This window comes from Salvia hispanica, chromosome 2 (assembly GCF_029641045.1).
Source record: "Salvia hispanica isolate PSC_SH4W2 chromosome 2, Shi_PSC_v1, whole genome shotgun sequence".
In the NCBI taxonomy this organism is placed as follows: Eukaryota; Viridiplantae; Streptophyta; class Magnoliopsida; order Lamiales; family Lamiaceae; genus Salvia; species Salvia hispanica.
This window is the reverse complement of record NC_142693.1, coordinates 35,948,324-35,959,566: the sequence shown is the minus strand read 5'-3', so window position 1 is coordinate 35,959,566 and position 11,243 is coordinate 35,948,324. Positions and strand designations below refer to the sequence as shown.

Below are 11,243 nucleotides of genomic sequence, written 5' to 3'. Positions count from 1 at the left end.
TTCACTTCTCTCTGATTCTATCCTGGAGAAAGTGCAGCAATGAACTGGACTAGAGCATCATCCCTTGCTTCTGGTGTTTCTGTATTTGTCACTGATAGCAACAGATGATCAAGATGAATGGTATATCTACGCGATCCATACACACATCAGCTGAGATGATGTTAAATAGTCTTCTTATTCTGCTCAGCTGAAAGAAGAGAAGAGCTGAAAATGGTTACAGAAACTGCTGCAGACTGACTATTAATTGGCTTAGTTTACCGTAGAAACAAAATACAACGGACAGAGCAAGAGTCTGCACTTGAAAAGCAATCCTATTGCTCAAATATGTTCTCTAATAGCTCTAAATTAATTTCAAGAACTAGTCAGACAATGTATTTTTCTTCTTTTGTGTCAGTTTGTGTGTGTATTCTATTTTATGTACTACGTAGTTCATTTACATCCCTACAGTGTATGCGAATGACTCAACCAAGAAATCAAGAAAAGCTTGCTAATGTATAGCACTAAATAGTTGTCAATCATATCCGTACATTTGGCTAAACAATAGGTAGTTACAAAGATATTACACCATATCACAACCACAAGATGGTAAGGTTTCTGAAAGCAAAGACCACCAAAAATTATGTGGTCAGTACTGCCGTATTACTACAAAAACCATTGGAGCCTTTTGTAATTCTCTAATCTGAGCCAAGGCAAATCCACTTCATCGCAGAATTGAGTAAGTAATGAACTCAGTCGAAGTGAAGTGAAAAGGTTGGTGGGGGATGGGATTCCTGCAATATATTAGACAATAATGTCATTTACTTGTACAGGGAAAAATACACTTAAAGACAGTCATTGAGCTAGAACTTCAACTTACGGTCGAGGTCCATAAACTTTGATTTGGCGCAGGTGGGTATCCCTTCCATTCAAATGATTTGACAAAACAGCAATTTGCAACATGAAGGTATTCACAAAAGTTTCCCTGAAATAGTCATCATCAATAATCTTCTTACAATGAGGGCACATTAAGGTTCGTGTCTTTGGCAGTAAAATGATTTGTGTCACAAAAAAAAATCATTTAAGAAGGCGGCCTGATATCTTGCAAGGATGATTAACCAGTCTGAGAAGAAAGTCCTTACATGCTTCTAGTGTCTTGTTCTTTTGTGTGCGAGTTAGGACAATATTTTAGAGTTCGAAACTAGTATCTAATAGCTACTGCTACCAGTTTAATCAGCAAAGACAAAGACTAATGAATCTATTATAATTACACTAATGTATGTTGTTATCAAATGATGAAAAAACACAGTACTACTACTATATTATCAAGATTAAAGAAAAGAGTATGCTAGTCACCTCGGATCAGTCCCAGACAATGATATATACACCCAACCAGTTGGTTTAACAAGCTCCACTGTTTTTATCTCCTGAAAATTTTATTGGACACATCAAACAAGAACTTGATCAATCTTTGCAGAGTTAATGAATTAACAGTATACTAGCAATATAATGTAATGTGACCTAACCAAATCTGATGAATATAGCATTCAATTCACAATTACCTTCAAGTTGTGAAAACCATCACCAGCTCGAATCGAGATCTTGCTAGGAGTGTAGCTCTCATCAAGCTTGAAATCGACATACAGAACAACTAATTGAAGCTTAACTTTCTTTTGGAACTGGATGTTAACAAGATGAGGTTGTGCACCATCCGACCTAAAAATGCATCAAAATTAAAAATTTAAGCATTTCTCTGCATCCAAACAACATCACTACCTGAAAATTTTTAACACTGGAAAATTCAAACATTCATGAAAGGACTCGTATACACGGTGACAAATAAGCCTCAATTTCATAATACAAAGCTTAGAATTCAGTCTAAAGATGCAAAGAGTGAAAGGGTAGTAACTGCCAGTAGGTGTCGAGATTGTCGTCGCGGAGGGAAGTGACGCCGTTTCCGGGCTTGCAGGAGCTGACGCTCCAAGCTGCCTTCTTGGCCATATCGCGAAGGTCGTCGTCCACCACCAGCTGCGGGTTTCCTCCGGTCAGCTTCCCTTCCTCCTCCCCCTCCGACGACTCAGCCATTTTTCACCGTCGCACCTGATTTGGGTTTTTAGGGTTAAGCCCTAAATTCGAAATTTGATTTCAACTTATAAGGATTATTTCGGTGGAGCAGCAAGGCAGGTGGGCGGCCAGGCGGCGAGACAGGCAGGGCGGCGAGTGCGGCTGGTGAGGCGCGGCGGTGGGCGGCAGATTTCGCTGGATATGGAGGCGCCACTTTATTTAAAGTAGTTTCGGAGTTAATTCTTTTTAATTAAATAGAGCTTTTTGTTTAGGCCTCTCGCGTGTGAGAAATTTTGAAATAAGGGGTTAAATTCGCTGACCTTTCGTAATTAGGGATTCAATTCGTTAATCTTTGGTAATTTGAGATCGAGGCATGCGTATTCTTCAAAATAAGAGATTTCTAATATTTTATCTTAGTTATATTTTCTTTTAATATTATTTTCCTCTAACTATTTATCAATTGCCTAAATTACCCCCTTCAAATTTTTACCTAAATTCTAAATAATTCAGCGTCGTTCCTCCGTTTAATCTCTCCCAAACCATCAACACCGTTTCTCCGTTTCTATAATCTCTCCCAAACCATCAACACCGTTTCTCCGTTTCTATAATCTCTCCCAAACCACCTGTCTTTTGTATTCCAAACTTGCCTCCACCTGTCTTTTGTATTCCAAACTTGCCTCCACCTTCTCAATATAATCGCATCGGAGGAAGGCGTAGTTGTAAGCCGATTAATCTTCAGCGACAACGGCGATATGATCGATTGCACCAAAATGGGGATGGGAGGTAAGCCATTCCCCCAAACATAGATCGCGTCGCCGATATGCAGAGCAACGCTTTCTTCATCCTCCTAGTCGAAAAAGACTCCGCTTACATGCGATTAGCTGAGGATCGATTCTGCAACCGATTCCCCTGCATAACCGATATCCCTCAAATCGAAGATTCTCACGGAGCCATCGGCTGAAACCGACGCGAAAACCCCAGCCTCGCCTCAAGCTATGTCGTAAACCTCCTTGTTTTGCGCGATCAGCTGCGTCTCCACCACGTCCTTCTCAATATCCCAAATCGTGCAGGTCGTGTCAATGCTCGACGTTTCGATCCTCCGCGGCTCGACCTCGTTCCAGTCGAATGAGGTCAGCGGGGCCGAGTACTCGCTGGTTTTGCTTTTGTTGAGCGTGGAGATGGCCGCGATTATGGAGTCCTTGACCTCCCAGAGGCAGAGGAAGTCGCCGGAGGAGGCGAGGAGGTTGGAAGGGGCGGAGATGGAGGGGTGGAAGAGTAATTTCGTCGGGGGTAAGGGTGGTCGAAGGAGAGAGAAGGGACGGGCTTGAGAGAGGACGAATCTTCGAGAATGAGAGGATGTTGACGCGGTTCTTCAGCTCCTCGATGAAGTTGCCGACGGCGACGCGACAATGGTTTACGGCGGAGATGGCCATGGCATAGATTGGGTAGGGGGATTCAAAAGGGAAGAAGAATGATAATTTTGAAATAATATCAGATTTAGTACATCACTGAAATAATATCATATTTAAAATGTAAAAAGACCAAATTGTCCAAATCCCCCAAAACCCTCCAAAAGGGTATTTTCGTCCCGAAACAGTAAAAAATGACTATTTTCGAGATAAATGCTTAGTCTAGGGTTGTCTGGAGATGTTTTGAAAATCCAGAGACTAATGGCGAGATAAACGCATAGTCCAAGAACTATTTTTGTAGTTCACTCTAATTAATTAGACTTTGTATAGTAGTATATTCTGTTTTAAAAGTAATTTTTTTTTACTATTTAAGTAAATGAGTGCAAGTACATATTAATTTATTAAATATGTTTAATTAATTTTTAGTATCTGAAATTATTTAAGGTTTATATTTTTAAGTTACTGAAGATAGTATGCATAGTTAGAATTGATTGCCATTCATTTGAGAAGGATTAAAAAATGTCTTTGTGTCAATTTTTATGGTGGGAAGTACAAATTTATTTTTATTATAAAGTTGGTATATCGAATTTAATAGGAGTATCGAATTTAAAGTCCGGATATTTTGAATGCATTTTAATATTATGAAAATGTTAAAAGTAATTGAAGTATTTAAATTGAATAATAGAATGGTGCGACTCTAGAATAGTGTAAGAGAATGCTCTTGTATTTAAATTGAATAATAGAATGGTGCGACCCTTGAATAGTGTAAGAGAATGCTCTTGCGAAAGAACATGGATGTGGGTGTCGTGCTCTTGCGAAAAAGCAGAGAATTAAAAATGAATAAATATGGGTCCGGTCACATCCATGCTCTTGATAAAGAGCATAGATGTGGATGATCTAATTATTAAGTTCACTCTTTATTACTCCCTCCGTCCCCGATTAAGAGTCACACTTTTCCATATCGGTCCGTCCCCAATTAAGAGTCGCACTTTATTTGTAACATAAATAGTAAGTAGGTTCCACATCCCACTAACTCAATTCACTCACATTTTATTATAAAACCAATATAAAAAAATGGGTCCAACATTCTACTAACTTTTTCAACCAACTTTTCTTTACATTTCTTAAAACTCGTGCCCGGTCAAAGTTTGACTCCTAATAGGGGACGGAGGGAGTAATAAACTACATAATATAATATTTTAAAAATAGAATTCATATTTTACCAAGTATTTCTATTCATTTTCTTTTATATTTTTTAAAACTCATATTGAATTAAAATGAGACATTTAATTCGTACGGAATGTAATACTTTTCATTTATTTATAACATTATACTTGCAATAATCAATACACTATTTTCACTATTTTGGCGGACAGACCAAAATGAAAAAATGTGACTGTTTTTTCAGATGGCCGGAGTATATGCATAGTATCATGCTTTGAGATCATCCGACACGGCTGATGGTATGCAATGAGTTGCCAGAATGTCCACGGTTGTGGCTTTAGCAGTCTTCGTCTGAAGGACCACAAGCTGCACCAACAACAACAAGAGAAGGTGTTCAACAAATTACTAATGTAACAAATAGCCCCCCTGAATTTTCAGAATTGATGACCGCATCGATATGTAACAAACAAAATTTCTGAGGTCCATTCGATATACGAAATTAAATTTGAATTATACTTAGAATCTACGGAATTGAATTTGAATGAATTGAATTAGTATTCAATTTCAAATCCTTTGTTCAGTAAACATTATAGTAAAGCGTGCGCGCAATATGTAGTGTGTGTGCGGGCAGTGTGCAGTGCGTGTGTGTACAATATGTTTTGTGTGCAATGTGTATCATTAGGAAATTAATTCAAGGATGTATATACATTACCTGCATTCCCAAAAGATCCGATGATCCGTGAACGTACGAAACAATTCCTATTCGCAAAACAACTCCACTTGTCACAGAGATGGCATCGCCCTTGCCCGCAATCGGATAGCCAACAACTGTCACCGCATCTTGAAGCGCCGGCAGATCCCCAAATTCTACCGGCGAAACCCCTCCCCAGAACTCCTCATCCTCTACTGTTAGCAAAGCTGTCCAGTTTCATGCAATTAATACCATAATTTTGAATTTTCCCGCGTAAAAGCAGTAGTACAAAGAAAGCTTCAGTACTCACCAATATCGCATTCTTCCCCAATTGCAAGCACGGTGGCGACATATTTGGTGTCTGAACCCCTCTTCTTCAGCTTAACCTGCGTATAGTGCTCTACAGAATGTGCATTCGTCAAAACCCTCCTGCCCTTGATAATAAAGCCGCTGCTGGTCGAGCTGTTCTGCCGATTTCTCTGCCACGGCAGCGAGAAATTCAGCTTCGAATGGAAACAAAAAACCTTAACCACCGCGTCCATCGCTGGGGAAGCTCTGGCCACAGGATTCTCCGCCTTGGTAAGCAAATTAGACACTGTTCCATTGGAAGCTGGGACTCGGGAACTTCACAGGGACGGCGATCAGGGGCGGGTGTGATGATGAGCTCCGCGTTATCGACTGCGGAGGCGGTGGTGGTAGGCGGGGAAGCTGTGTTATTGTTGTTGTTGTCGTGTCACAATTGTGTTTGGTTTGGCTGCTCATTTTTTAATTTGTTTGGAAGCAATTTAGAGGGAATTGGCTCAATGAATTTGCATGGGTTTTTTTATAAGCATTTGCAACTCACTCTAGCGCAGTTGATTTTATGAGAAATGAATGCGAGTTGATCTCAGACAATCTAAAATCCAATTTTATCTTAAAAAATTTGAAATTGCATAAAAATGGCAATAGTCAATAAAAATAAGGACGACACTTGTATTTAGGGGGTGCAAGAAGAGCAAAGATATAAACGTCGCATAATATTGGTGGACATAATTTGGTTCAATTGGGGGCTTATGCCCATGTCAAGTTATTTTCAATTTTTTATAACATTGTCGAATTTTTGATATGGTAGGAGAATCAAAAAGCCACAATAGTCACTAAAATATTATCCAAATTCAAATTTCAAAATTCAGAATCTGCACCTCATATCTATTTAATTACTTGATTTTGCCTCGCTGGTAAGCACAATGTTATCACGAACAACGCATGTGACAGAAAGATAATTTTATGTGTACATAAATTCAAAAGATAGAGGTAAACACGCTCTAACGAACGAATATTTCAGTGTTTATCTCTAGCACGTGCATAATGCGGGTGAACGAATTTAAGAAACTTCATAAATAACAAGATATTAAAATTATATTGACAACCTACAATAAATGTAATGGGACTCTTAACAACTTTCTCTTTATAAAGAGGTGAGTACAAATTAAAATTACTCTAATTTTTTTACTAAAATTAGGAAATTATCTTTTTATTATTTGAAGTACCATGAAATTATGCTTCCTTGTACTACTTATTCATTTTATTAATTTAAATGAAAAGATTATTCATTTAATATGTTTTTATCTACATAGAACGTATGTGAATTATAAAACTTTGTGTTAAACAATTCTAATGATATTATATTCTTTTATTTCAGTATTGAATTTTCAAATTTTTATTGACAATTCCGAACTAGAAAATTCTGAGCACATTGTTCCAAAACTGAAAATTGAAATCCAAATTAACCAAATAATTCCAGATCCACAATCTAATCCATATCTGTGAAACCAGCCATGATCTTCGGAAGATTTCCTTCAAATTGTTCGCTTAAACCCGTATACTTTCACTCATTTCTCAGCGCCAGCCATCAAATTCGATGCTTTTCCGCATATCCCAAATTCGATTTCAGCCGCATACGTGAGCCCGATGATGCCATCGATCAATTCCGGAATATGTTAAGAATGCATCCGCTCCCTTCTGTCATTGATTTCACCAAGTTATTGAGTGTTGTGGTCAAGATGCAGAAATACTCACTTGCCCTTCAACTGTTCGACGAAATGCTTCAGAGGAAATCTCCGGTGAATGACTATACCTTGAATATTGCCATCGATTGTTTCTGCCGACTGAAAACACCTGATTTTGGGTTTGCAATTTTAGGCAGATTCTTCAAGCGTGGCTACAAGCCTGATGTGGTAACTTTTAACACTCTCGTCAAAGGCCTTGTATTGGTCGGAAGGATCCCAGAGGCTGCAAAGCTGTGTTGGAAGTTGTCTGCGGAGAAACTGTGCAATCCGGATGAATATACGTATAATACTATGCTTAATGGGTTATGCAAAGCTGGAGGTACTCTTGAGGCGCTTGAACTGCTTAGTCGATTGGAAAAGGGAAGCTATAAACCTAATGTTTATGCTTACAGCATAGTTATTAACGGCTTGTGCAAAGATAGAAAGGTTGACGATGCTCTCCAACTCTTCTCCACCTTGGGTGAGAAGGGGATTTCACCCAATGTTGTGACATATAATTCAATAATTGAGGGGTTATGCAATCATAGTAGAGGAAAAGAGGCTGAAGACATGTTAAGGAAGATGATATCGGATAATGTTCGCCCAGATGTGTTTACTTGTAATATTTTTGTAGATGCCCTTTGCCGAGAGGGGAGGATGGAAGAGGCTGAGCATATGCTGGTCAAGATGAGGCAAATTGATGTTCAACCCGACATTGTTACATACAATGCATTGATGAATGGATATTGTTTGCTGGGCGAGGTAGAAAAAGCTAGAAACATTTTCCAACTCTCGGTGAAATCTGGAATCAAGCCTAATGTTAGAAGCTACAATAATTTGATGAATGGGTACTGCAAGTTAGGACGAACTGATGAAGTCAGTCGTATTTTTACCATGAGTCGCTCTAAAGGGTTAGAGCGTGATGTGGTTTCTTATAGCATAATGCTAGAGGCCTTATTTGGTGAAGGCCGGTGTGAAGAGGGCTTGAAGCTGTTCAAAGAGATGGAAGCTCTACAAGTTTATCCTGATACAACAACTTATGGAATCTTGTTACATGGTTTGTGCAGTGCTCATCGTATTGATGAAGCATTTTCCATATTGCATACCATGGAAAACAAAGGCATCATTCCAAACATAGTTATTTATGATATCCTCATCGAAGGATTGTGCAAAGATGGCAAACTCAGACAAGCAAAGGATGTGTTTGACGAGCTTCCTTCCAGAAATGTGCAGCCTGATGTTATAACATATACAAGCCTTATTGGTGCAATTTGCAAAGAAGGGCAGGTAGAAGAGGCTAAGGATTTGATGGTGCAAATGGTGAATAAAGGGTGCTTGCCCAACAGCGTGACTTACAATATTTTTGTTCAAGGTCTTCTCAAATGGAATAAGTTGGATGATGCGATTCTTGTCTTGAAAGAGATGATTGCAAGAGGGGGATGCACACTTGGCGCCACCACTATTTCGATGTTGAGTGAAACTCTGCGAAGGGAGGATAATGATGGTGTTCTTTTTGATATGGTTGTTAAACTTTTACCAAAGAAGGTGTAGGCTAATCTAGTTGGATGATAGTTTGTTTTACATGGTACTGATTTTTATTTGCTATGATACTTTCGAGTGTACCAGTTCCAACATGCTGTGGGTTTCTAGGACTCGTTTTATGTCTCCTAAATCCCTTCTCTCTGCAAAATTTGTCAAACTCCGAAGATAGATACTTCATGTCAAAAATTGATGATTTTTCGAGAAGCTATGGGTCTACATACTTAGGAAAAATCAGAAGCCTTCAAATATTTTTGAGAATGGCATTTGTTAGTGGAGAAACAGAAGGGCACATCACTGAAATTCAATAATGGTCTTGGTTATCTATCTTCTCAATTTGATGAATTTTGTAGTTGTCAACAGATATGTAGTCTTTGATGAGACAAGGATGCCATATGCTGAAAAGGAAAAGAGCGAGGAGGGAGCTGATCTGGAGGTGGAGCTGACAAATCAACAAAATAGTGAATATCAGCATAATACTGATACAGGTCAAGGTGTGTCAGGAACACCAATGAATAGAAGATATGATGTGCAAGCTGATAATATACAAAAGCAGAACAGTATATAAGCTGGCTAGAGATAGACCAAGAAGAAATGTAAAGCTTCAGAGAGGTACAATGACTATGAGATGGTATTCTATGCATTGTGTGTTGCAGAGGATATCTTATTTGATGAACCAGCTACTTTTTCAAGAGGCAATGAGAAGTATAGGGAAGAGTTGGTGGATAAAAGCAACGGAAGAAGAAATTGTGTCCTTGCTCAGAAATGTAACTTGGATTCTGGTTGATAGATCACTTTTACAGATGGCTGTAGGTTGTGAATGGATATTCAAGAAGAAAGTTGAAGTGACTGGAAAGGATCAAATCAGGTTTAAGGCCCGGCTTGTTGCAAAGGGCTACACACAACAAGAAGGGATTGATTACAACGAAGTGTTCTCATCCGTTGTTAAACATAGTTCCATCAGATTTATGCTTGCTGATGTCAACCAATTGAACCGGGAACTCCATCAACTAGATGTAAAAACAGCTTTCCTAAATGGGGAACTGGAGGAAACTATATACATGGAGCAGCCATAAGGTTTCAGAGTGAAAGGAGAAGAAGATAAAGTATGCTTGCTCAAGAAGAGCTTCTATGGACTCGAACAAAGTAACAGACAATGGTTTGACTCCTATCTGGCAGACATTGGTTTCCAGAAATTAGAATATGATAGTTGTGTTTATCTCATGATGAAAGATGGAAGGGCTGCAGTTTCAAAATTCAAGCATTGCTTGAAGCTGGTAGGTGTGGTTGCTTGTTAAGGTGAAGTTATGAAGATGGAGGGAGCCACACGAATCACGATCATTTCAAGTCCAAGGTGGAGATTGTTAAGATATGTGTCCCTGAAATGGATCGATCCAGGGGCCACTAAATGCGGATAACTTCCGACGGGCACTTCCGAGCTTTTTAATTCAAACTAACTAGATGGATGGCTGGGATGAATGGGCAATGTTGGGTTAATCTGGACCGTTGATTCAGATGAACTAAAGTGGAGCTGGTTTGTTACTCGATCCAGATCAGAAAAGAAAAGCTTGTCCTCACCCAACATGGGATTGGAGTGTGAGCAGATGGCGCGTTGTAACTTATAGCTATAGGAAAAATGAAATAAATGTTTCATATAGGTACTCGAGTAACTTCTCTCATGGTTTCAGACCAAGAGCATGTAACATGGTGTCAATCAATAATAGAATGAAATTTTAGTTGATCCCCAGTATATTTGGGCTGAAATAAAAAAGTGGGTAATATAATTGGTCCATCCCAATAAGAAAAAGAAAAATTCTTGGGCTGACACAGAATTTACAAATCCCCTAAGAAGAATATACTCCCTCCGTCTGCCATTTAAAGAGTCATTTTGACTCGACACGAGTTTTAAGAAATTGTTTGACTTTGTGAAGAAAAATAAAGGAAGAAAGTGAGTGGAAAGTGAGACTCATTTAAAGTATTAGTTTTATAGTATTAGATTGTGAGTATAAAAAGTTGGTGGGATGTGGACAGTGGAATCCACATACTAAAAGTGAAATAAAGTAATAGTTCTATAAATCGTGGACAAATCAAAATGACAAAAGGGTTCTTTAAATGGTGGACGGAGGGAGTAAATCTCAACTCGTCCAAGATGCACATCGAAGGCTGGACCAGCCCATTTTAAGGAGTGCAAGGTGTGTGATCAAATACTAACTAATTTATAGTAATAACTAAGTAACTAATATCAATTTTGTATATTAAAAATATCAACACAAGAACATAAATTTATCAATATTCTTGTGTTGATAAATTTATGTTTTTGTGTTGATATTTAAATTTACATGTTGTATTGATATGATTATGCCTTTGTGTTGA

At 38.5% G+C, this 11,243-nt stretch overlaps 2 protein-coding genes and 1 pseudogene across 2 annotated transcripts; 1 reads left to right on the top strand and 2 right to left on the bottom strand.

Moving 5' to 3' along the window:
- Positions 1–473: 473 nt before the first annotated feature.
- On the bottom strand, positions 474–2,273 carry APC10 (anaphase promoting complex 10). The gene is made up of 5 exons (XM_048102132.2): positions 1,886–2,273; positions 1,539–1,692; positions 1,333–1,403; positions 857–961; positions 474–770 (listed from the first exon to the last, which is right to left on the bottom strand). The coding sequence occupies exons 1-5, from the start codon at positions 2,059–2,061 to the stop codon at positions 701–703; spliced, it is 576 nt and encodes a 191-aa protein (XP_047958089.1). The 5' UTR covers positions 2,062–2,273; the 3' UTR covers positions 474–700.
- Positions 2,274–2,917: 644 nt separating this feature from the next.
- On the bottom strand, positions 2,918–3,500 carry LOC125194028 (protein TRANSPARENT TESTA GLABRA 1 pseudogene; annotated as a pseudogene).
- Positions 3,501–6,994: 3,494 nt separating this feature from the next.
- LOC125205496 (uncharacterized) lies at positions 6,995–10,609 on the top strand. Its single transcript, XM_089065660.1, has one exon. The coding sequence runs from the start codon at positions 7,122–7,124 to the stop codon at positions 8,880–8,882; it is 1,761 nt and encodes a 586-aa protein (XP_088921786.1). The 5' UTR covers positions 6,995–7,121; the 3' UTR covers positions 8,883–10,609.
- The last annotated feature ends 634 nt before the right edge of the window (positions 10,610–11,243 follow it).